This window comes from Cavia porcellus, unplaced genomic scaffold, assembly GCF_034190915.1.
Source record: "Cavia porcellus strain 051 isolate PalLab524CR breed Dunkin Hartley unplaced genomic scaffold, mCavPor4.1 scaffold_10, whole genome shotgun sequence".
Lineage (NCBI taxonomy): Eukaryota > Metazoa > Chordata > Mammalia > Rodentia > Caviidae > Cavia > Cavia porcellus.
In genome coordinates, this window is record NW_026947493.1 from 33205661 (window position 1) to 33232947 (window position 27287).

At 38.3% G+C, this 27287-nt stretch overlaps 1 protein-coding gene across 9 annotated transcripts in view; it reads right to left on the bottom strand.

Moving 5' to 3' along the window:
• Sfmbt1 (Scm like with four mbt domains 1) overlaps positions 1–27287 on the bottom strand; it is a 174650-nt gene that overhangs the window by 10393 nt on the left and 136970 nt on the right. For all 9 annotated transcript variants that reach the window (XR_010050122.1, XR_010050120.1, XR_010050119.1 and 6 more), the window contains 13 exons: positions 26886–26974; positions 24404–24650; positions 23695–23789; positions 23128–23229; positions 20868–21018; positions 19728–19810; positions 15491–15617; positions 13847–13960; positions 9870–9912; positions 7694–7758; positions 5662–5801; positions 3848–3957; positions 2976–3151 (listed from right to left, as the gene is read on the bottom strand). Coding sequence is in view for 5 of the 9 variants with exons in the window: in XM_063257246.1 (XP_063113316.1) it covers positions 2976–3151; positions 3848–3957; positions 5662–5801; positions 7694–7758; positions 9870–9912; positions 13847–13960; positions 15491–15617; positions 19728–19810; positions 20868–21018; positions 23128–23229; positions 23695–23789; positions 24404–24650; positions 26886–26974 (1542 nt within the window). In the remaining 4 variants the exon portion in view is untranslated. The remainder of the gene's footprint in view (positions 1–2975; positions 3152–3847; positions 3958–5661; positions 5802–7693; positions 7759–9869; positions 9913–13846; positions 13961–15490; positions 15618–19727; positions 19811–20867; positions 21019–23127; positions 23230–23694; positions 23790–24403; positions 24651–26885; positions 26975–27287) is intronic.

Below are 27287 nucleotides of genomic sequence, written 5' to 3' on the forward strand. Positions count from 1 at the left end.
TAAAGTGTACAATTTAGAGATATTTAGTATATTCAAAATAGTGTGAAGCCATTATTGCTGGCATATCTTAAAACTTCCCTTTTTGTTATTGAGTAGGGGAATTCTTAATACACTCTGGAGATAAGCTCTTTACTAGATACATGTATTAAAAATAATTTCTTCACATACTGTGGCTTTCGTTTCTATTTTTTTAAATGGTATTATCCAAAGAGCACAAGTTTTTAATTTTCATATTTCACTATATGGCTTATATGCAGATGTGCCCCCAAAGCCTCACATGGTCATAGGAAGTTTTGAAAGTGGTTGGTTTGGGGCTGGGGATTTAGCTCTGAGGCATAAGCGCCTGCCTCGCAAGTGTGTGGTCGTGAGTTCAATCCTTAGTACCGATGGAAAAAAAAAAAAAGTGGTTGGTTTAGAGTGTGGTACTTGGTTAAGTGTGGTTTGCTGGAATTCAGGGGCTGGATAAAGGAAGGCCCCACCTCAAAGGCTGCTGGCCTGTATGAGATAAAAGGGGGAGGCAGGCTTGCTGTTGCTACAGCCTTGTTGTCTCCAGTCTGTTGTTTCGCTGTTTCCTGCCTGCTTGCCACCGACTTTCTCTTTGTGATGCCCCTCTGCCATGGCACCCTACCCTGGAGCCAGCCAATAATGGGCTAAAGCCTCTACAACTGTGAGCTGAAATAAACCTTTCCTCCTTTAACTCTGGATGTTAGGCATTTTGTTTTGGCAATGAAAAAAGTAAGATATTTACTTACTAATTGCTTCCTTTCTGCTAGGTGTATTTCTAGATTCTAAGAAATCTTTGCCTACCCCGAGCACTTGAAGACATTTTCTTTGTTTCTGTCCAAAAGCTTTATAGTTTTAGTTTTCACATTAGGTCTATGACAGATACTAATTTTTGTATATGACATGAGATATGAGTCAAGTAGTTTTGTTTTTGCTTTTACTATTTGAGAATTCAGTTGTACCAGTAACATTTGTTAAAAAGAACTTCCCTTCCTCACTAATTGTTGCTCCTGTAAATCACTTGACTATATATAAATTGGCTCTACTTCTGGACCTTCTATTCTGTCCCAATACTTTTACTACTCTTTAATAAGTTTGTGATGGGGCCATAATTTGTATGTCTGGCTGCCGGGCAGCTCTATACAACCAGTGGTATATGTGTCAGTACCCCACTGGGCAGCATAGGACAGTCCCATTAGGTTGTGTACACTGCCTAATTGTGCAGTCATTTATGTACCACCAGTGGTTTGAGCCAGTGGAATGTGTTAATACCGAGTTCTACTGATTACTAGCTTTATGATTTTTTAAAAAAGAAGGCAGCAGAGAGCAGAGTAAAAGTTCTTCAACTTTATTCTTTTCCAGAAATATTTTAAGCATTCTAGATTCTTTGCATTTCCACTTAAATTTTAGAACATAAAGACAATTCAATAATGAAATATATTCTAGTTCTAGGTTATGTATTAAGGCAATATCAAATTCTAATGTAAATTTCTGCAAAAATGAATTCCTAATAATACAAATCCATTGGAGATCACACTCAAATTACTAATTAGGAGAAATAGGATTATTTTAAAGCCTAGGGTAATTTCAACTTATCATTGCAAAATAAAGTTCATATATCTTCCCAGTGTTTCTCTATTTTATATATGTAATATTATTCATATATTTATATGAATGTTTTCCACTTAGCTCCTAATAACTGCAGTTTCCTAAATGAAGGGTTGATAATAATGAACTAAAATAATCTCTGCCTTTAAGGAGTTTACAATTCAATAATTACAAACAGAAACTACTAGGAGGTTAGACTTTTACATGCATTTGTAATTCAAATTCTGATTAGAAAGTCTGCCATGCCGAATAGATCAGCATCATCAGCTGCATTAAGGAACTGCTGGAAACCTGATTAATCAGAATGTGCATTTAAACAAGACGCTCAAGTGATCTGCAAGAACTATATAATTTAAGAGTCACAGATTCCTAAAAGAATTATTTCAATCTGACTCAGTAAAGTCCTCCCTTCTGTTAGTTTTTCCAAGTGACACCAGGGTTTATATTAGTTAAGGAAATGCAGGATAAGAATTTTGTTTTTGGGTGATAATGCCCTGATGAGAATCCACATTGTGAGTTTCACCCCACATGACTCTTGCCCCAGTTTCACAAAGATGACGACCAGCAGGAGGGAGGACAGTTCAGAGCTAACACTGCACTTACCTCTTCTTTGGGTACTTACATCTCCCAACCACCAGGGCTTCTTTTTTGCTCTTCACAGACACTGAGCAAGCTCCTGAAAACCCTGTGGCCTTGTTGTTCCCTTTACCAACTCACATGCACAGCAGTCAGAAGACTCCATGGCCACCTGTGCCCGGCCTTCCTATTCAGTTTTGTGCCTCATCTTGCTTCATCTCCCCTGCCTCATACTTGTCTCGACATCTGCTTGCTTCCATCCCACATTAAATGAGAACTTAGGGAGGATAGGAATTTTATTTTAATTATTATTAGTTTTGGTACCAGGAATCAAACTCACGACCTTGCGCTTGCCAGGCAGGCACTTATACCACTGAGCTAAATTCCTGGCTTTATTTTATTATAATATCCCAGGCCTATGACAGTGGCAGCACACATTCGGCACACACAGCTCACAAGCGTATGAATACATTTTATACTTATTAGATGTATCAGCTAATTCATATACATGTCATATAAAAGATGGCAAACTAGGACTCAAAGCCTGTTTTAGTATAGTCCTACAGCTAAAAATGGTTCTTTTACTTCAAAGAGAGTTCTTTACCACAAAACAAAAAACAATGTGTGACAGAGATCATAGAACTGGCAACATAAAGTATTTATTAATTGACCCTTTACAGAAAGTTTGTGTACTTCTGCTATATATAAATGTATGCAAAATAAAAATATTTTTCCAGTATATGTGGTATAAGCTTCCATGGTTAACACACTTGAAAAACATAACTCACTGTATTTGGTCTTTGTAAGTACAGAGCAGTTCTCAGAACATGTATCCAGAACCATCCGTGGACCAAAAAGGTTAGGACAGCATTCCAGTTTGATACAAGTTTGCCGGCAGAATTCAGTCACCCGATCTGCTGTCTTCACTATTTCCACAGTAGCCCGATAACTCTTTCCTTTATATCTGTCATTGGAAAACATTGGATGCCAAGTTTATTGAGCCAGTGACTACCCAGAGAAAAATCGAATGTATTAATATAACTGAAAAATACTTTTGCTTCTTAGAGTACTGTGTCCTTCATAGTTTATTGACTTCGAGAACAATTAGAACGTTCTGTGACTTACACTAAAACATGATAAACAATGACAATGAAAAGCTATTACTTAAATAATCAAAATAAAGTTCCAATGTTCTATTTTTAGGTGAAGGTTTTCAAGCAATATTTTTACTTACTATTATAAAAAGGATAGGAGCTTTTCATTAAATCTTTCTTTACCCTTGCAGTGATTCTCATGGTGTGGCTCAAGGATGTGGTATGATCTGCCAACTACCATCATCCATCCATGAAGAAAGTCAGGTCAGAAAATAACAGCAAATGTTTATAAACGTTCACAAGAATTTGAAAAAATAGTTTTACATCTTCTGAATCTAATAAAAAATTGTTCTTGCATTTCTTTTAAATTTTGTATTGCTTATACTCCATTTTTACCATATGTTATAAACTTATTGACGGAAACCAACAGAAAAAACAAGCCGAAATCCTTTGCCACAAAGAGCTAAAGCAGCACTACCACAGGAAACAAGCACTCTATTATTCACAGAAGTGACGTGTGACCGAATAAAGACAAACAATAGTAAAGGGTCGAAGAATCTACTCACTTGGCTTTTAGTACTTCCCCACAACTGTGCCACACAGAGTCTTTGTCCAGCTGGAGCTCCCGAAGAACACGACTGGGCTTATAAGCCGCATTGATGAGTAAAGTGAGGACCTAAGTTCAGTTTTAAGGAATATGGATTGGGAAGGAGAAAAATAGACCATCAGAAGCGTGACACTTTCCTTACTCTGCAGAGTACTAATGCCATTTTGGAAATTAATTCTTTCTTACTAATTAAAAATGTCAACAAAACAATATTACCTAAAATATGACAGTTGCCATAGTTGCACATAAAGAACAACTGACCTTCAAAATGTTACGATCAGTAAAAAACAGGCGCCATCAATTTCGATTTACTGTCACTTGCTTCCAAATGCTTTCCCAACCATGGTACACACAGAAAATTACCATATATGTGTTTGTGACATTGTGCAGACAGTTGAACATTCTTGTGGCTAAAAGAGTTTGTCCCAGAAGCTTTTTGTTAGGCCCTGCCTTGTCACACCCTGAGGGCTGAAAGGTTCTACAAGTCCTCACATCTATTATCCATGGTACACAGTACACTAGATCGAAGTATGAAAGTCCAGCAGATTCACTGCTTTATCATGGCTCTCAGTTAATGCCATGCAGCTTCTAAGTCATAGCCTAATCTCACAGTTCACTCTTTTGTAGAGAGGGCTGGCCTTGAACTCACAGTGATCCACCTGCCCCAGCCTCCTGAGTGCCGCGATTACAGGCATGTGCTACCATGCCCAGTTCTCACAGTTCACTCTTGCACTGTTCTCATGTGTCTCTGACAGAAACGAGGCTGCTCTGTGAAGAGCTACTTACATAAATGTTCTAGTTACTTATGGTCAAAAACATTAAATGGAAAATTCCAGAATTAAATGAGTCTTCAACTATAACTTTAAATTATACACTGCTCAGAGCAGCATGAAGAAATCTTGTGCCACTCTGCCTGGGACATGAATCATCCCTTGTCCAGCGAACCCCCAGTGTACATGCTCTTATCTGCTTGTCTGTAGCTTATGGTTTATCAGATCAACTATGTAAATGCTGTGTTGCTTGCATTCACCCAACACTTAGTGAGCCCAACACTGCTTCATGGTGCAGACACCATTCATCTCACTTCACCTCAATCTGTATGCACTGCATCATCTTATACCACCACAATTACAGTAGCAAACACAGCATGAGACACAGGTCACATTTATGTAGCTTTTACTGTAGTGTTTTGTTATCATTGGTCTGGTTTTACTTACTGTTGTTGTTAATATCTTACTGTATCTCATTTGCAAGTTAAACTTTATCACAGATGGTATAGCTTAAGTGTCTCCCATGTGTCAGGAGCTTGGCTCTGGCGTGGTAGCTATGGGAGGTGATGAGGTGATGGGGCCTATGGGGTGATCCTAAGGCCACCTGGGGGACATCCTTGGAAGGACTGGTGGACGCCAGTGTCTCTCTAACTTCTAGTTTGGTTAAGCAGCCTGCCTCAAAAAATGGATTAATATGATAGTTATGTGTATATATAAATTTTAAAAAACATACTATGTAAGCTTTGGCACCACCCACTTTTCAGGCATCTATTAAGGTCTTACCATGGTGACAGTGAACCTTTTAGAGCATTCAATGACAACAAGCAGCCAGCCACGGCACCTGTGCCGTAAGTTTACTACCACTGTGATAGACCATGGCGGACTACTGTACACGAGAAAAGCTAGTAACTTGATAGCGCCTAAAGCATATGGCAAGTGGCTCCCCAGATGAGTAAGCTTAGGAGACTGCTAAGAAGTTCGTTTGATCTAGGCCAAACCTTACCTCTCTGAGGACAAGAACACAGTTCCCAGGTCCTACACATTGAGGGAGCTCAGCAATTCTTCCTTTGTTAAGATATGGCCCTGAGAAGCAGCGGTGGTTGAAATATATCTTTGGACAACAATACTTTCCATTAATTGTAACTGGGAAATTAAGAAAAAAATATTAGGAACTGTCATTCTCCTCCCCATATTTAGAAAGCTGAATTACTAGGGTGAAAAGTTCAAGCATATACATCATTGGGTGAGGTGTTTTTTTTGTTTTTTTTTGTCTTTTTCCTTTTTATCGGTACCGGGGATCGAACTCACGACTGCCTGCTCTCAAGGCAGGTGCTTATGCCGCTGAGCTAAACCTCCAGCCCCCATTGGGTGAGTTTTATAAATTACTTTTTTTTGTGTGTGAGCTAGGGATTGAAACCAAGGGTTCGTGCATACTACGTAGGTGGTCTACTGATCTGTACTATCAGGCCCAGAATTACATATCTAAAGGTTAACAAATTATCTGAGGATGACCTTGAAACACTGTATACCTAGAAGTTTATGCTTACCTCATTCTAGACCACAGAGTTTATCACTATGCTAAAATAAATATCCTGAATTACATGCTGATTTCCTGGAATTATGTGACACTGATGTAGAGTCAATCTGCTACTTCTATCAATAAAGAAAATAGAGAATCCACTTCACGAACCATGATGACCCTGACAGTAAAACATTTCCAGTTCTTTAAAAAACAACTACTCAATAATCTATTTTGGAATACTTGTAAGGATTCACAACGAATGTTATCCAGAATCACATTTTGTCTCCTAAAATCCACCAACTACATACACTGACCCTTGAGCTAGAACTGCCCTCAATAGGAGAGACGTTTTGCTCAAGGTTCCATTCCTTGTGAGGTGGGGTGGGACCTATAGCTTACTTCTAATAAACAACCACCACGCCTGGATTTCAGATACTTTCTGTAGTGGTATCAGCTCCAAGACTGCCTTGGGACTAAAAGCAACTTCTGTTCCAAGTGTATTGCACTTTGGTTCACCTCTTGGTATAATCCTGCTCCTTTATTCCTGCATCCTTACTCCTTCCAGGAGCTGTTTCCAAAACCCAAATCAAACTGCCAAGGATGTAATCATAAAGGAGATATTAATGTCTTAACTCTACAGTTTAATTCTATAGTTTCAGTAGGCCATCAGTGCATCAAAAATAACAAATTAACACAGTTCTGGGGGCTGGGGATTTAGCTCAGCGGCATAAGTGCCTGCCTTGCAAGCAGGCAGTCGTGAGTTCGATCCCTGGTACCAATAAAAATGGGAAAGACAAAAAAAAAAAAAAACATAGTTCTGATCCTCTACGTACAAACAATATAGTGAAATGGTAGAGGAGTAGAAGAGACAAAAATTTTGAACATTTGAGTTCCATTTCTCACCCCACCACTAAACAGCTCTCTGAGTACTGGTTTGTTTTCTAGGCATTTACTAAATACCACCTAAAGACCCAATCTGTACTAGAATACACAAGGCCTAGAAGCTCAGCATTATACAGCTAGCACAGGGTTAGTCAAGAGTTGTATTAAAAGATTCTGGACAAAACCTGAACCTCTAGGTTCATCTCGTTTATTAGTCACTGCTTCTGGGACAATCAAATAAATCCAGTGTTTTATTTTTTAATTGTGAAATTTATATATGTCATCAAAAGTGTTTAAAAAGAATAAGCCTCTGCACTCAAGCTCCTAGCTTAAGAAAGAGCACTCTCCCTGGAAAGCCTCAGGTTCCTTCATCTAAAGTGGGTGACAGTAACATTGACCTCTACAGCCCTTCATACACAACAAATGATCAGTAAAGAATAGCTACAATTACAACTTGGCAGAAATATTAACATACAGACAACTATAAAATGAAGCGCATCTTGCCTTGTTCCACACAAGGCACAATCAGGCAACTCTTTTCTGAATGTACATTCTATAAATAAAATGTCAAATACTGCCCATTAGAAGAAACTAAGGGTCCTCTTTTCTGTAAAATCACAAATGCTTATACCTGAGTCTGTAGAGTTCAGCTCTTGACTCTTTAAGCCCTGATGGACAGTCCTCGAGGATGGTATTCTGGGTTAAGAAAACATAGCTAAAATAGTGAGATCATCCTTAAGATCAGCACAGCATGAGTGTTAGTTTCCTCCAAATATAAGAAAAAAGCTAATACAGCAGGTTGCAAAATCTGCAATAGAAGGACTTTCATCACACCTTGTTTTAAATATGCAATTGCTTCTAAACTTATGTACAGAGTCTAATGAGCCAATGGACTATCTGTAGATGATGTGATATTGCATGGTTCAGATGAATTTTCCTTTTAGTAATACGTGTGCAAGAAATTAGAAATTATGAGATTCTTAACTTTTTTTTTAATTTTTGGAGACAGGGTTTTGCTACGTAACCCAAGCTGGCCTCAAACTTGTGATTCTTCTGTCTCAGTGTCCAAAATGCTGAGATTACAGGCCTACACCAAATATGCCCAGCTTCTTGTAGAATTTTTAAAGCACAAGTAAATTATTTTTTGCAATAGTCATGTAACAAACATTTCATATACGTGTCTTCCACTTATTTCAAAATTGTTTTAAAATTATGTTTTAAAAGAAAAACCCAGACTTATTCTACAAGTAGCAATTCCTTTTTTTTTGTCTTTTTCTTTTTTATGGGTACCAGAGATCGAACTCACAACCGCACACTTGCAAGGCAGGCGCTTATGCCGCTGAGCTAAATCCCCAGCCCCAAGTAGCAATTCCTAAACAGGGCTAATTCACTTTTAAAGAACACTTTCTGACTAAAGCTTTGGACTAGTCTCCGCAAAGTCAAAGAAACATCCAAGGGCAGCTTTTGGTCATCATTATCTTACTTTTTTTTTTTTTTTGTCGTTTTCGTTTTTACCGGAACCGGGGATCGAACTCATGACTGCCTGCTTGCAAGGCAGGCACTTATGCCACTGAGCTAAATCCCCAGCTCCATTATCTTACTTTTATAACTAGAGTAAATTTCTACCATAACCATATAGAGAGATAATCTAAATTAAATGAGGTCATAATGATAGGGTTGTAATCTGATAGGCATGGTGGCCTTATAAGAGGAGGGCAGAGAAGATGCCCTCAAAGACAAGAAAAAGAACAGAGAAAGAGACAGACAGACAGACAAAGATGGAAGGGAAGGATGGGGGTAGGGAGAAAAGAAGAGGGAGGAGAGGAGATGAGGGAGAGAAATGGGGGTGGGGAGAAGAGGTAGAGAGAGACCTATTTTTTTTTTTTTAAATTGGTACCAGGGATTGAACTCATGACCACCTGCTTGCAAGGCAGGTGCTTATGCCGCTGAGCTAAATCCCCAGCCCCTAGAGACCTATTTTTAACATGTGAAGACTCAGCCAAAAGGTAGCCATAAACAAGCCAGGAAGAGAGCCCTGATCAGGAACCAACCCAGATGACGTCTTGATCCTGGACTCTTAAGCCTTCAGAAAATAAATTTCTGGGGGGCTGGGGGTTTAGCTCAGAGGCATAAACGCCTGCCTTGCTAGCAGGCAGTCGTGAGTTCAATCCCCAGTACTGATAAAAAGGCAAAACACACACACAAAAAAGAAGAAAATAAATTTCTGAGATTCTAGCCACCTGGTCTGCAATATTTTGTTATGTCAGACTAACAAAGAATTTGAAACCCACTGGTCACACACACACACACACACACACACACACACACACACACACACAGAGAGAAACTTTTGTATGGTGAGATTCAAAGGGACCACCAATTAACTTTTGGTTTTTAAAAATCATGAGTGAAGATGCTACAAAGAATTTCCTAATTTAAGTGTCTTTTCTTTTGGAGTTGCTTCTTCTAACTCAAGACAGGTATTATAACTATTTCCATATTTACAATTTTTGTCCTTCCTTCACAAATACTAGCAAGGGGTCTTAATTTCTTTTATTCAAATGACTTCAGGCTCTAAAAGCCCTTGGAAGATATTTTGAGAATGTAGTTTATCCTTTTTATATAACACCTTTTAAGAAAATACATATATTGTATCAAGATGTACATAAAATTATCAAATTGAATTAAAAGATTATGCTTCCACCTGAGAAAATAACTCAAGAGAAGATATAGTCTGATATGTTTATTCTTCTTTTAGACTGCCTAACTTTCAAATTTCAACTATTCAGACATCGTATTATACTTACTGTTTTTCTGGTTGAACCACTGCAATCTTCCTCTGTTTATGTACTGTAAAAAAAAAAAAAAAAGAAAATGTCAAGAAAAATAAAAAAGATAAAGGAAAAGTTATATATGTATTAAGCTTATTGTGACTTATTTAAAACTTGGTTTCTGCTGGGCTGGAGGTTTAGCTCAGCAGGCGTAAGAGCCTGCCTGGCAAGTATGAGGTCATTCAGTTCAATCCCTGGTACTAAAAAAAAAAAAAAAAAAAGTTCAAAACTTGGTTTAACTATTAAATATGGTAAATTGGTATTTATATGTCTGAATATTTGAGGGACACTTTCTAGAGAGAAGGTTTTACACAAGGAGCAAAAACAGTATTTTCAAAGCTCTCTAGGTCAATGAATTCCTAAAGAAATTTCCAAGCAAAACCTGATATTCAAAAGAAATACTAATTTCATTCAATAGGGAAGAGCAGTATTCAGTAGATCATGATGGGGACCTGGACATCTACATATAAGTAGTCACACTCAAAGCTGGGTGTGGTGACACACTCTTATAATCCCAGCACTCAGGCAGCTGAGCTGCAAGCTTGAGACCAGCCTGGGATACAAAGTGAGCCCAAGGCCAGCCTGAACTGTATAGTGAGACCAGGTCTCAAAGACAAAAAGGAAGTTACACTCTTACCTGGCATCATTTATAAAAATTAATTCAAAACAGATCAAACATCCAAATATAAGATATAAAACTATAAAACTCTTACAGAACAATACACACAAAAATCGTCAGGACATTAAATCTGTAAATGATTTTTAAAATGTGATACTAAGAGAAAAAAATAAATGTTAAATGAGACTAAATCAAAATTTAAAATTTGTGCATAAAAAATTAAATCTTGTACAAAGCAGGAGAGTGAAAAGGCAATGAAATAGGAGAAAATATTTCCAAGTCAATATCTAGACTAGAGCAAAGAAGTCCTGTAAGTAATTAAAAGATAAATAATCTGGTTTTAAACTGGACAAAAATGTAGCTAAGTTATTTGATTTTTGACAAAGTGGCCAAAACGTATATTGGAGCTAGGAACAAATGGTGCTAGGAAAATTGGGTATTAAATGCAGAACCTGTTACTTATCCTGAACAAAAATCAACTAAAAAAAAAAATTAAGTCAAGTATGGTGGTACACGTCTGTAATCCCAGGAGGATGCTGGAGAAGGAAAATCACTGAAAGTTCGAGACCAGCCTGGGCTACATTGTGAGTTCAAGACCAATCTGAATTATAAAGTGACACTCCATTTCAAACCCCAATCTCCAATTAACTCAGCATGGATCAAAGACCTAAATATAAGATCTGAAACTCTGCAACTGCTAGAAGATACAGGGAAAACACTCCAAGATATAGGCACAAGCAGTTCTTGAAAAGGACTCCAAAAACTCAGGAAGTAGTGAGAAGTGACAAACAGTGTTCCATCATATTCAAAGCTCGACAGAAGGAAAAAATAGAGGATGAGACAGCTACAGGACTGGAGACAATCTTTGTTAGCTACTTTTCCAAAAGAGTATTAAAATGAACTCAAAAAAACTTAACACCTAAAGAAAAATAACCCAATCAAAACTGGACAAATAAACTGGACCCTTCCAAAAGAAGAAATGTAACTGGTCAATAATTATATGAAAAATTATATGAAAAGTGTCAACAGGTCTAGTTACCAGGGAAATGTGAATCAAAACCACACTGAGATTCCATCTCACCTAAGTCAAAATGGCTACAATCAAGATTAAACAAACAGATAGACAGATAAACTCTAATAAATGCAAGCCAAGATGCATCAAGAAAGAACCCTGTATACACTGTTGGTGGAAATACAGATTAATACAGCCAGTAAGAAAATCAGTAAGGATGTTCCTTCAAAAACAGTACTGTATGATCTAGATATACCACTGCTTGGTATATAAAAGGAAGGATTAAAGTCAGCATGCTACAGATAAACTCACATACCCAAATTTACTGTGGCACAATTCACAATGTCCATAATACAAAACTAGCCTCAGTGTTGGTTAATGGGTGAGCAGGTTTTAAAATGTGGTTTATATACACAATGGAGTATTATTCAGTCATAAAAAATAATAAAAGCATTTGTGGGAAAATGAATGAAACTGGAAATTACCATATTCAGCAAGATAAGCCAAACGTAGAAAAGTATAACATATTTTCCCTAATATGTAGACTCTAGGGAGGAAAAGATGACAAGAAAGTAAAAAGGGGCATGGCCTGGCTTCTTCCCATATTTATATTTTTAAAAATACATTTTATTGACTGACTACTATGAAGAGCAAATCAGAACCATGCTATGACATCAATTCACAAACACTAGGGTGATTATCAAAAACAAACAAAAATACAAAGCAAGTGTTGGGAGGATGTGCAGTAACTGGAGCCTCATACACTGCTGGCAGGGAGGTAAATGATGCAGCTGCTTCCAAAAAGAGTATGCTGGTTCCTCAAGCTACTAAACAGATAGTACCATATGACTCAGCAATACTACTCAGAATACACAAGAGAAACTAAAACATGTCTAAATAAAAAGGTTACTAGTGTTCAAAGCAGCATTATTTATAATAAAAATGGGAACAACTTGCGTGTTTATCCACCAATAATTAAACAAACATATAACAGAAAGTCATATAACAGAAAGTACTGCTGGACATTATAAGATGGATGAATTCTGAAAACATTATGCTAAATGAAAGAAGGCAGTCACAGAAGACAGACACATTCCATTGTATGATTTCATTTGTAGCAAATGTCCAGCATGATCAAATCTACAAAGGTAAAATACTAGTGGGTCCCTAGGAAGAGGGTGTTTTTAAAGGGTATGGGGTTTCTTTCAGAAATAAAGAACATGTTTTCAAATCATGGTAACAGTCAAATTGTGGTAACAGTACAACTGAGAATACACTAAAACCACTTAATTAATTAATTTTGGGGAAGTCTTTTCGATACAGGGTCTCATTATGCAGTTTAGGCTGGCCTTGAACTCACTTTATAGCCCAGGCTGGTCTCGAACTTGCAATAATCTTCCTGCTTCAGCCTCCCGAGTGCTGGGATTACAGTGGTATGTCACCATGCCCGGTAAACAACAGAATTTAAAAGCAAATTTCATGGATATAGTTATAGTTCAATAAAACTGTTTTTAAAAGAGTGGAGAAAAGCAATCACTTTCAAGATTAGATTATACAAAGACTCTAGCTTTTTCTTCTTCTTCAACCTCATGTTCTCTAATGTCTTCATTCTAATGGAAGCCAGTTGCCATCCTATGAGGTGCCCTGTGGAGAGACCCATGAGGCAGAGATCTAAGGGAAGCCTCAAGTCAACAGCTAGCAAGAAGCTGAGACCTTTGGCCCAACAGCTCAAGAAAGGCAAGTCTTTCTGCGATGGTCTGAATGTCTATGCTCTCCCAGTTTCATACTGAAACCTAATCACCAATGTATTCACAGTAGGAGATGGGGGTCTTTGGATGATGATTAGATCATAAGGGCAAGATCAGAATTAGTGCCCTTAATGAGGCCCTAGCAAGTGAGAATGTGGGGACATAGCATGGCTTTTTTTGACACCTTGCTCTTACACCGCACAGCCTCCAATAAGATATTATTTACAAGTTACTTGGTCTCTGACGTTTTGTCCCAGCAATGGACTAAGATGCCTTCCAGTCATCATTTGTGTAGAGCTGGGAGCAGATTCTTCCCAAGGTGAGCCCTGAGAGGACTCTTTCCCTGCCCGACAACTTCACTGCAACCTATGAAAGACCTGGATCCAGAGGACCTACCAAGGTACACCCAGACCCCCAGACCACAGCAACTGTAAGAAAATAAATGCTGTTGCAATAAGTAACTGTCTACGCAGGCAGAATACATTTTTTTCTCTACAACGTCCTGATTCATACTAATTGGTAGCTGCCATACGTGAGTATTTAACAATCAGCCTTCCACCCCAGAAATAAATACCTCGTGCCCGGCGAGGAGTGCTGAGGGGATGGCCATTGGTCTCACACCAGCCCAAAGGAAATATATCCATGGATTCTACGCTCACTATACATTCGGGTACAGGCTTCTTAGATCCTGTTTAAATTAAAAAAAAAAAAAGAACAAAATAAAGCACTTTTAACCCAATAAATAGCCATTAAATAGAAAGTACAGTACAGTACTTTCTAAACAATGTTCTACTGCTGCAATAATACAGATACAAGTCTGTTAAGAATATTTTTTTCATGGAAATCATACTATATCATGCATGCCAAACATTACGAAAAAGGTAAACTGTTTCTATGCATAACTTGTAAGGACAAAAATGGGTAGTGAAAATAAGGCTAAATCTCAGTAAAGAACAGCAAATAAACAACTGGTATTATTCAGATGGCTAACAATTATAGTCAGTTCCTTGAAATAATTAGATACCAAAAGGCAAAGTAATAGCTCTATTCAGTAATAACATTTGTTCTGGTACTCAAGGAGTAAGGCAGAAAGTAGAACAGTAAATTCAAACCAGAAAGTGATTAGGCCAAGTTGCTCAGAAGAGATTGCATGAGACTCTATATTTAATCCTGTCCTTCACATCTGCTTTAAATGCCAATTCTAAAAACTCAGAAGCAGTAGGTAGCTTCTCAGAATATGATTATCTGGCAGCAGGATGAAAAAGTAACCCAGGCCATACACAGTAACTGCTGTACTAAGTACTCACACGTCCTTTATTCCACAAACGTGCCTAATCGCTGAATACTAAGGTAAGTAAAATACATTAATTTCTACTTTTATACTCTCTAGTTCTGTAGGTTTCGGGCAACCCAAACATTATTTCTTCATTAAGCCTAGTATTAATGCTCACTTACTTTGGACACATAAAAATACACTCTATTTGACTTACATTCAAGAAAATAAAGGACTTGGGCCAGGGATTTAGCTCAGCAGCACAAGCACCTGCCTGGCAAGCATAAGGTCATGAGTTCGATCCCCAGTACCAAAAGAAAAGAAAAGACAAAACAAGACCAGACTCTAATACTGTTAAGTGAAATAAATAGGACACATATGTGTAAATACCACATTGTTTCTCTGGTATGAGAAACTGAAAGTGTAAATAAGAACCAAATTGTACAACAGGTACTGTGAAAGAGGAAGAAAATGTTCAAATGGGGAAGGGAACAAAAGAGGGGAGCAGGAAAGGAAAGAAAGGAAAAGTAAAAAAAAATGAGAAAAAAACACATGGAAACAAAGCTTCTGTAAATGAAGGGGGGAGGAGGGGTTGAAGAGAGAGTAGGAGAATGGGAAAAAAAAGTTATCTCATGACCACGTACAAAGTCTCTATGATGAATGTGATCATCATGTATATCTAAAATGTATCAATAAAATTTGATTAAAAAATAAAAAGGAAAATAAAGAATTCTATGATAGAGGTTATTAAAATTCATTTCCTAAAATTTGAAAGCCAAAGACAGGAAAATAATTTTTAGATTAGAACCTTGCATTTCGAATGAGAAATCCTGAAAAAGGTCACTATTTACTTGCCCATTAAGTGTAACAGGCTGCACTACAGCAGAAAGCTGGAAGAGCGACGCAGAACAGCCCTAAGAAAATTCCAGGAGAGCCTGCACTTACCTTCCAGCTGGAGCCACAGGTAGGAGCCTCTGACTGCAGTAATGGTGGCAATGCACACTTCTTCAGGGAGAAGGGGGTTCACTGCCTCCAGCTTCATGTTCTCCTTAAAATCATGTTCAGAAACTGACTAGAAAATGAATGAATCAAATCATTTTACTGAAAAGTATTTATTTCTGAATGGCCAGTTGTGAAACATGAGAAAGGATACAAGGTAATTTTCTGGAGACAATCATAATTAATGTTCTACCACACCCCACTCCCATACTGCAGATTCAATATAGAGACAATAGCACTAAGCCACATACCAATCCCTTTCTGTAATTTTAATTTTATTTTGATATGGGTCTCACTAAGTTTCTCAGGTTAGCCTCAAACTTGTGGTTCACTTGCCTCAGCCTCCTCAATACCTGGGATTAGGGCATGCACCACGTACCATGCCAGAATGTTCAGTTGCATGCATTTGTTAAAACTCAACCCATCCTAGCACTCAGGAGGCTGAGGCAGGAGGATGGTTGTTAAGTTCCAAGCCTGGGCTACAATGTGAGCTCAAGGCCAGCCTGAACTGCATAGTGAAACCCTGTCTCAAAAAAGGCAAAACAAAACAAAATAAAACAAAAAACCCCACATAAACATTTAAAAAAAAAACCCTCAAATGGTATACTAAGGAAATTCACTATATATGTTTTTTTTTTTTTTTTCTGGTACAGGGATCAAATTCACAATCTTATGCTTGCCAGGCAGGCACAGTGCCACTGAGCTATATCCCCAGCCCTAAGTTTTTGTTGTTGTTGTTCTGTTTTGTTTTTAATGAAAAACATACACACAAAAAATTATTGGATTAACCAATTAATTCATGTGTTTGGCTGGATGAACCTTTTTGCAAGTAGCATTCAATCCTGAAGTCCACTTTAAAGCTAGAATTTATTTTGCTTTTTTTTTTTTTTGTCTCTCAAGGAAGCAAAGGGGCTAACTTATTATAGACAGCATGATCTTTAGGTATGTTTCCTGGATATTGCTACACGCATGATGATCCTGCTCAAACTGTGTAATTTTTTTCCCTCAGTTTCTTCTTTTGTCAGAGGAAATTAAGCAGTAGGTTGTCACAAAGTATCAATGAAATAAGGCACTTAAGACTCTATGTCTTGAACCAAATGGTTTTCAACCACTGTTAGTTCACTTCCTCTTCCTGAAAAGGCTCTATCATGAGTGAACTCCCTGGCTCATACGTGTATGTGTACTCATAATAGGCGGAAAGGATTAAAAAAAAGCTTACAAATGGGAAGAGGTCATTTAAATCAGGTTTTTAAGAACTGCAGCTTCCAGGTCAAGACCAACAACTGAGTATCACCATTCCACAGTTCTCCTTTCTGATAATTCACTAAAAGTTAGGTTTTGCTTGTTTGTTTGGGTTTTTTTTCAAGATATAATCCTTATGGAATGGATATAACAGGAGAGGAAACATTTTATAAGCCAAAATTCAGAATAGGGTATTTTAACTAAGTATAGCAAAGAAAGGTAAATCTCAGTTGGTAATGAAGAAAGCTAACATGTCAGAAATGAGTATTAGACAATTGAAGGTAGAGGAGAAAAGGAACAAGAACAATTTGTTGGAAACATTCAAGAAGGATTTAGGTCACGCCACTGGTGGCTCCTCTACTCCATCTCCAGGGCACCTATCTTCCCTTCCCCTAAGAGAGGTTCGATTTATCGACTCCTAGGCAGGAGGACACAAGGAACTGTTAAGGGCATGCATGGAATGCTAGGGCCTGGCCCGAGCCGAACTATCAGGCAAAGGCTAGAAGGGACTTCTTGTGGTATATGGTTAGATCCACTGGGTCAACACCTAAAAATTTTAAATTCCAGAAAGAGACAAGAGTGAAAACAAAAGAAAGGAAATGAAACACGTGACTCAAGAAAATTTCCCCATACCGAAAGCCTTGATTGCTCGGACATAAAGTGCCCGTATCAAGGCGCATTATTGTGACAAGAGATAACAGATTCTATAACCTTCTGATGACCTTCAGGTCATCTACAAAAGATCAAGACTAAGAACAGCTTTTAGCTTCTCAGCAGCAATACTAGAAGTCAGAAAGCAACTGAGTCATGTTGTCAAAAATCTAAGGTAAAATAACTTCCAACCTAAAACCCCTTAAGCCAAACCTTGAATCACGTTAGTCGACATCTTCAAACATATCCTAATTTATGTCTTTGTACCACTTTAGGAAAATACTGAGGGCCGTGGATCATGACAATGACACGTGCTCACAGATGCGCAGACACACAAAGCACACCGGGCGCACGAAAGGTGCTGTAGTAAACACTCACCCATAATGCTGCTATGGTTATTTTCGAAGCAAGAAACTCAACTTAGTCACCTCAGTTTCCCCTAGACCAAACCACCTGCTGGGAATTCTGCGCTCCGCACAGGAAGAAGGCCGGCTGACACAGGGTCACTCTGCATCAGAAGGGAAAGGCTGCCCACTTGAGTACACGGCTGTGGGTGGCAGGGAGACCACAGGGTATGGCTGGGAGACTGGGAGCCCTCAGGACACTAAGCCTGGGTCACTGCCCTGCAAGTCCAGGGCGACCTGGCTCTGGGAGGGGCATGGCCAGAGTAGGGGTGAGCAGCTGAGATCCAGACTCCAAGGGAAGAAAGGTGGGCTAGAGAGCAGAACCAGGCTCCTCGGCTATGTGGTACGCAACAGTGTCTTTTGAGTGTCACTTCCCTGTCTGTGAAATTGGAGAGTTGCCTTCTTTCCCAGCCAGCTTCGTGTCCCCTCCTTTCTCTTCCCAGTCTCCATCTTACAGCCCCAGGCCCTTTGTACAAGCCACTGTCTGCAGAACCTCTCCTTTCCACAGCTCCACACACAGCCCATCAAAACAAGGAAGTAAACTGAGAATGGAGAGGTCCTATAAAATACTACAAAACTGCAGACTTCAAATCAGAGAAAATGAAGACAGGGCAATTCCTTGAGTGAAGGGCAGTTCCCCAATTATAACCACAGGACAAGTCCAAAGAACCTCTCGAGAAAGAAAAAGTAGTAATCCATTAAGAGAGATGACTAAGAAAGATTTTAGAAATGAGGGATTTCCTGACACAAGAGACTACTGGAAGATGTAGTAACAGATACAAAGGAAAATTAACTATATGAAAAAGCAATTGCTAACAATGTTTTAAAACATTGTTTTAAAAACAAAATTTTAAAAAATCATAAAATACTGCAAGTGTCAGTTGTAAATGTTTGAATGACTAAACTGAGCAAAACTGGGATTTAGCCAAAAACTGAAATACAGTTCTAACAGGAAGAAGATGTAAGGCAACAGGGGAGGCAGTATAAAGTAGCGAACTGCTCATTTATGGTAACACAATCAACAGTGGTGTCTTAAAACTAACACCTCAAGAGATGGCAACATTATTTTGACAATAAAGTTTAAATGCCAAATTTCATATTCCTGATGAGAAAAGGAAGTGGCAGTCAAGCCTGGTGGTGCACTTGGGAGGCTGAAACAGGCGGATCACTGTGATTTTGTGGCCAACCTGGGCTACCTAATGTAGCTACCTATGTGAGCTCAAGGTCAGTCTGTACTACCTAATGAGACTCTCTCTCCAGGGAGAGGGGAAGAATGGGAAGGAAGGCAGAGGAAAGTCATAGGACAGAGGCTGTGTTTCTACATTCTAAGCTTTTTACTGCTATGTGGTTTTTTAAAACACATGGAAGCATCATTTGGAGAGAAGTATTTTTAAATAAGATTAGCAATTTTTTCCATTTAATATTTCAACATTTTTTCATATGACAATATTAAGCCATCAAATTATGAAACAAAATCTCAAACTCACATGATTTCAGTTATTGCAAAAAACAGAACTGCTAAATCTTTTTTTTTTTTTTTGTCTTTTTGAGACAGGGTCTCTTTATGCAGTTCAGGCTGGCCTTGAGCTCACTTTGTAGCCCAGGCTGGTCTCACACTTGCAATGATCCTCCTGCCTCAGCCTTCCGAGTGCTGGGATTACAGGTGTGAGCCGCAACGCCCAGCCAGAACTGTTAAAACTCATAAAACTAAACTGATTAGAAAATTAATCTGTAGTAAATGTCTTCTTCTTTGGGCCATTTTATTACAATTGGTAGAACGGCCATGTGGGTTGTGTGAGATGATTAACTCCAGAGCTAACAGTCATGAAGAGCCAGGCAAGCACAGCAGTCCCTACAGCTCCTACTTGAGGATGTGGGGGTCTCACCAGAGGGAAGCACCGCTGGGGAGCAGCTTCAGCGCCGCACTGTTTGAGGTAGTCGGCCCAGTCGAAGTCCTGGCTCGGGTACCCTGTGCAGTGGAGACAGAGAGTGAGTGTTCCGCATCACACGTGCTCATCTGGCTCTGCTGCTCTGTAGGTGCACACCCACAATCCCCAAAAGTTGGTGATTTTATAGAGGGGAGAGACATTCCACACATCCAAGGCACAGCTGTTACTATTCTCAATTCTGAGAAACTGAAGCTGAGGGTACTCTATCCCCGAGATACATTCCTATTCTTCTTTTTTTTTTTTTTTTTTGGTTGGAGACAGGGTCTCACTAGGCTGCCCAGACAGGACTCAAACTTATGATCCTCCTGTGTCAAGTGCTGGGATTACAGGTTGATGCTATTGTACCCAGCTTTCCCCTTCCCTTCCCTCAAGTACTTTGACTAAGATCCTTGAGTAGTTAAATTTTATTACATAGAGTACTTCTGGTCAAACTACAATGCAATGAAACTCACTGGATAAATTTCTAAATTTTCAACTTTAAAACCAGATATTCACTTTGAGCAATATTTTACATGACTAATGGCTGGCATTTACCAGAAGAACTTCTGACAAAGGCTGGGGATTTAGCTTAGTGGCCTGAGTACCTGCCTGCAAGTGCAAGGTCATGAGTTCCATCCCAGGTACCAAAGAAAAAAAAGAATTTAAGACACTTATGATTGGATTTGATCAGTACAACTGAATGATTGGATTTGATCAGTACAACATAACTCCTACTTCCATGAGGCCCAAATTCTAAGCCTGATCAATCATTTACCTCCCAGCTGTGGCTCACAAGTCAGCTCCCAGTGCTCAGTATACACCCCAGCCCATCCCTGTGACTGCCCAACAGATGCAGGATTGAGTCCACCCAGAGCTACCAGAGAATCCAGCCATGGAAAAGTCCAACAGTGGAACATACTCTAACAGTTTCTTAATTATCACTTTCCAATATGTAAACATATGGACTCCAGACTTTAATGTTTACTTGTCTCAGGTCTCTAAAATATTAGGGCTACGGAAAGTAGGACAAAAGAGCTTGGGAATGCCAGCTTACACAACTCATTTAAAGGAACACTACCAAAGACCATGACTGCATACCTGGAGGTGGACTGATATGTACACCATTTTTTAGGCTCCACTGCACAGGGAAAATACCAGGGCTGTTAACATGGCACACAAAGGATCGCCGTGCATGGCCCTCTGCTCGCAAGTCATCCATCTCCACCAGAAAGTACTTCTCATCAAACACCTGCTCATGCAGTTAACAGATGAAACAGACAGATGGTTACACATATATCTGAACACAGACACGGTACACATGTATGCTTCACAGTCAAACATGTCACAAAAGTGCACAGTCACACTGGATAGCAGTAATGTTAAATGCTCAATAAATGTCAGCCTTCTATCAAACACCACTTTAAGTATAACACGATGGTCAAAATTTATAGCGATATTTGCATTTTAAAAACTAGTAACAGGGGGCTGGGGATTTAGCTCAGCAGCATAAGTACCTGCCTTGTAAGCAGGCGGTTGTGAGTTCAATCCCTGGTACCGATAAAAAAACGAAAAAGACAAAAAAAAAAAAAAAAAAAAAAAAAAAAACTAGTAACAGTGAAAGACGCATTGCCGTCAGTTCCCCTCAAAATACTACCCTTACTTCAAATGCATTTATTCTATAATTCTTGCCACTTTCTGAAGCAGTTCTGGAATTTTCTCTCTTATGAGGGTCTTTATGAGGTGTAATTAATAAAATGGTGATGCTGATGCTGAGTGCCACCAATAGGAAGGCAGGCTTGTAAAACATTACAGTGTGTCCTCTTCCTCGAGATGTGGCACCATGAGACTTCTGGTTCTTACCCAAAGTGAGAATGATTATGAAAGGTAAACATCTTTAATCAATTCAGGACATTGAGGCAGCTAGAGACACATGCCGAAGAGACAATTTCCAGAACTACTTCAGAAACCGGTACGAAAGATATGATGTGTTCCAAGAATGGAAAATATTTTGAGGGGGATTAATGGCACTATGTCTTTTACTGTAACAATTTTTTTAATTCACTGTATTTAGTTTTAATCTAACAATCTAATGAAAAAGGCTATATTGGAGCTGGAGATTTAGCTCAGTGGCATAAAGCAACTGCCTTGCAAGCAGGTGGTCGTGTTGATCCCTGGTACCGGAAAAAAAAAACAGTCAAAAAAAAAAAAAAAAAAAAAAAAAAAAGGAAAAAGGCTATATTAACAACTCCATTTTCTAGACAAGGAAAATGAGTTTAAAAACAGTAACTTGTCTCAGGTTACACAGTCAGGAAGTAGCAGAACTTGGATTCAAACCTAACAGTTGGGCTCCAAGTAAAATTTAGTTTATGCTTAGTCAATGGTCAGCTCCAGATCCCTGTTCAATTTCCATCGCTAAACTTAATAACCTTCTTTTAACTCCTAACCATACATTTCTTCAGACTCCAGACACATTATTATGACTTTATTTACAAGTTCAGAATTTTCCCTGGCCCAGAGAATCATCTTCTGTCAAGATAGGGAAAACTTGTATCTCAGCAGGTCAGATGATTCAGCAGTAAAGAAACTGCATGTTGCTTTCCACTTCTGGCTCTGCTTTCTGTAAATCCGCTTCTGCTATGATCCTACACTGAATCCTCTCCCTTAGGCAGGAACGGAGTCACTGGCCCTTGACAATGTGCTCAGCTCTTCTGTTTATTCCTAACAAAAGCCTGACATCTGTCAGTCTTTTGAGGAGTACAGTCTGAATCTGGGATACAGGGCTGTAGCTACTCTCACATCTGGTGACAGTGATTGCCTGCTTCCTCCACATCTGATGCCAATCAGCTCTGTCCCAGGCAGGACGATGATGACACTCTCGGCCTCCAGACTTCACAGACACAGTGACTGCATAACTTCTTCCAATGATGCATAGTTAGGCCTGCCCCAAAGACTAATCCTTGTCCCCACTGGGTACCCAGGCCCTAAGTCTTCTTTGCTTGACTATGGCTACCAAGCCCTGAATAAAAAACTGTCCAGATAAAACTGAACAATAAAGTACAAAATATGCACAGAAGTAATTCTAGCTGACCTCACAATCGGATATTTTGTTTTGCTTTTTCTGTTTTGAGGATGAGTTTTGCTAGGTAGTTTAGGTTGGCCTTAAACTCAGTATGTAGCCACCTGCCTCAAACTTGAAGCAATCCTCCTGCCTCAGCCTCCAGAGTGCTGGGATTATAGTACTGTGCCACCATGACTGGCAACAAGTTGGATTAACAGAGAATGAAGATCAAAATACTACCATTTCCTAAGCCAGTCACTATGATGGGGACTTTTCCTAAGAGAATTCTTTCTATTTTACCTTAACAATTGTAGCAGGAGAGATCTCAAAAGGTGACCATGGGTCTACAGCTTCCAATTTCATATTTACAGAGAACGCATGAACGCCAATAATCTGTTTGTCCTGAAAGGCAAACAATGAAAGGGAACAAAAATGTAGCATTGACTTTACACTCAAATGTAACTAAATAGTGTTCTAATAATTAATTAAAATAATGTCTAGCTTCTGCTCCTAAAGTCCTATAATTTCTTTCCTGGAAAAAACTAATCAAGACAAAAAACAACATAGAGGGCACATTTTCTCTCTACATTTAGAACACAAGGGAAATCTAAAGGAAAAACCAAATTTATTTTATAACAAGTTAAGACTACCCATTTAAGAGTGGGAGAGAATCTTAAGAGGACTTAAAGAGAAAATCCAAACAAAGACTGCAAAAGACAAGTGTGATCATAGGTTCAGCCTCAACCCTGCCTCCTTCCTGTGCAGACCAGGGCGCTTGTCTGCTTCTGGGGGTCATTTTCACTTTTTCTCTTTCCTTAGCCTACTATGAGAGGAGAAACATTGTCTCTCAAACATTTTTGACTTTACCTTAAATAAGTAAGATGGCAATGGTTCTTCTTCTTCCTCTTTGACTTTGGCCAAAATCTCCTGCCACTCAGCTTCATTTTTCAAATGTCTGATGGCTTCAGCAAGACAGGACAACATGCTTTACATAAGAAAGCCTATATACTTGCTTCAACTAATTTGAAAGAATCTACATAAAGAAAAGAAGTACTTCCCACTGGGACAGGAGAGAGTGCAAGCCCTTTATAATCATCTTCACTCAAAAGAACTGGCGTCATAACCTCAGTTAGGAGTTATACAGAGCTAAGCTTTGTGAAAACGCCTTCAGTAAGATCATAAGGGTTCCTATAGGCCACAAACCGGAGTTTAACACAATCTGCTGTGAATTCAGTTTACTACATATACCTATCTGAAAGTCACCCAAAGAATTTTTTCTTTGCTTTGATAAGAAGTCAGTATGAGTTTGGGCAGAAGTCCCAAGAATTTAATCAATGTGTGGTAATTATAAATTGAAGATAATGAAAGAAAAATAGGCATTTAACAACTCCATATAAATTTGTCATAATACCTCTGTTAGACTTTAATGAGAAGATTGTTTTTCAGTCTCATGGACATCATTAACAACAAAAATGTGTTTTAAAAATGTGTATTACAGATTTCCTACTGTTTATTTTTTCTGAAATTCTGTAAAACTTGTACTCTTTAAAAAAAAAAAATGTGTATTACTCTTTACCTAGTGGGGGCCGAAGTTCGTATCCTTGTTGAGCAGCCCAACCAACATGATGAAGAAACGGATCCAAGTAATACAACCAGTGTTCAAAACTGTCAGGACTCTCCAGTCCTTCGTAATGCAGCTTCAGCCGGCCCCCAATATTCTCTACCACAGTAACAATCCAAGTACTGAGAGAGTCCCGAAAAGCCTGGCACTCTAGCCTGGATCCTGGGGCAACGAGATCTAAAGGGTTCCTTCCGTGGCGGAGCTATGGGTTTAAAAAGTTGAATGATTAAATAAGAGAAGTTAACCTATTTTTTAAAGTTCCAAATTATTTTAAACCAACTTTCACATATTTTTGCCCATCAAAAGCCAGTGACTTTAAATTGTCAACTATTATACAAACCTCTTACATTATTACTTCTAGATGATATGAAAATGCTTATCTTAAACAAAAACTACCTATAATAAAATAACTGTTTTTAACATCTCTTATCTCTAGACTTGTTTCATTTAATAAGAATTTTTTGAGTATCATCACCACTTTGTCTGACTGTACAAGTAAATATAGTTATCATTTTTAACATGTGGAAGTGTCCCATAATCCCACCTCTGAGAACTACAGTAAATACCTGGCATTCACTCTTTTCTACACACAACTCACTACCCACTGCTGCCTCTTTTTCAAAATGAGACCAGTATATACTTTTCTACTTTCTTCAGTCTGTCCTTCACTTATTACACTGTAGGTATTTTTCTAGTAAGATCTAGTCTAGTCAGCTAGACTAGATTTACATCTAGTCAGCAGATGTAAATATTCCTCACTTTTTTTTTTTTTTTTAAACCAGTACCAGGGATCGAACTCATGACCACGTGCTTGCAAGGCAGGCGCTTATGCCGCTGAGCTAAATCCCCAGCCCCTAATCTTCTTCACTTTTACAACTGCTTTATGATATTCTTTATTGTAGGTGGGCAATGATTTATTCACTTAGTTTTTAATGACATCTCACTTATTTCTGATTTTTTACCCATTTTACAAGGTTCTAATGAAGTTAGTAAGAATTTTTTATTACACCAAAGGAAAGGGAAAATTCAACTCTATCTAGATATATCTTTAAAATTACAAAACAAAATAGAAGAGAAACATTCATTCCCAAGTCAGCATTTAGTCATTTAACACTTAATCTTTCATTTCTTTGAGTAAAAAGTGCTCCATTTCGAGGTATGCAAAGGAACATATAAACAAATGGAGAAACATATTCACAGATCAGATTTCAAAATGGCAGAAACACTGTCAATGCAGAGTAGAGTATTTCATCAGTGCATTTATTCATGCCTTCATTCATTCAAATTTTACTGTTTTACACATGCAAGTCTCTGACGAAGCATAAAAAAATGACTCAGACTATGAAAAAATAAAGAACAGCTTGAAATATAGTAGTCAAAAATCAAGACTTAAAAGGGGGTGTTAATAGGTCATAGATCTAAATGTAAAAGTTAAAATTATAAAATTTGTAGAACAAAGTACAAGAATGTCTTTTTTAACCTTGGGCTAAGCAAGGCCTACTTAGATACGGCACCAAAAGCACAAGCAACAAAAGGAACAGATACTGTACATTAGACTACATAACAAAATCCTTTGAAATGATGGAAAAAAAAAACAGTTCTCAGAATGGGAAAAAAAAGTCTGAGAATCAAATATTCTATCAGTAGTTGTACAGCATAAGAAATCCTTCAATTCATTAATAAAATCAAATTTTAGAATGAGGAAAAACATTGTTCCAAAAAGATTCATGAATGCATGTCCAAAAAGATGTTGCACGAGCAAACATTGTTCCAAAAAATGATGCATCAGTGACACACAAAATGATGCTCAATGTCATTAGCCCTTGGGGAAATTCAAATCAAAATGAAACATCACACCAATGAGGATAGCGATAATCAAAAAAGGTAACAAGTAGTAGCAAGAATGGAAAGAAATTGAAACCTTCAAACATCACATTTCACATACATATGCCACAAAGCAGTAAGGTATAATTTAGAAAGCCCACAACAGATACATTTCTCATGTAATCAAAAATTTATACCCACTAACAACTTCAAAACCACACTAATTTAAAAGGACTCTGGAAGTATGTAGCAGTAAAGTCTGAATGAAAAAAAGGTGATCTCAAGTTGTCTGGCCTGAGTTACACATGCCCACCCGGAAGCAGAATCAACCCCTGCTCAATTCCAGGGTGAGAGCTCTCAAAGGCCTCACTTTTTAACAGTGTCAAACAATCTGGAAGACTAGAATTTTTATGTATTAGCAATGAATTCAGAAGATTTGCAAGCACCTAGAAAGCCACCAGCTTGAAACCTCCAAGGATAAATTTAAACTTTATAATACTTATGCCTGTGTCTCTAGTAATAATGTTTATTTGCTTCAGAGTAGAAAATTAGCTACTGATTTTAGATTCCTTAAGGGCCTTCCACACTGATTTTGACATACAGTAATACTCACGCCCTCTAGCAGTGGAACAGGAGGACTACACGCTCCCATCAGGGCCTGCCGCAGAAACGCATCCCAATCAGAGACTTTATCTCTGATGCCTAGATGAGGGAAGAAATGACATTACTCAGTGTCAGCCACAGAGCACAAGGAAATCTGATACTTGGAAATGGCTCAGAGGTATGCTGCTCATTTTCAGATCTAAAAGTTCAACATACTGTTTTTTTGGGTGCATGAAAAGACAAGATAAAACAAAACAATTCTTCAGACTTTAGTAACAGTTGTATACAAAACAACTCTGTTACCACCATTTTAGCCAAAATGTACGTTTTATCTTTATAGGAAAATGTCAAACATACATAAAAAGTACAGAAAAAGGTAAAATGAGTCCTCATGTACCATCATGCTTAAACA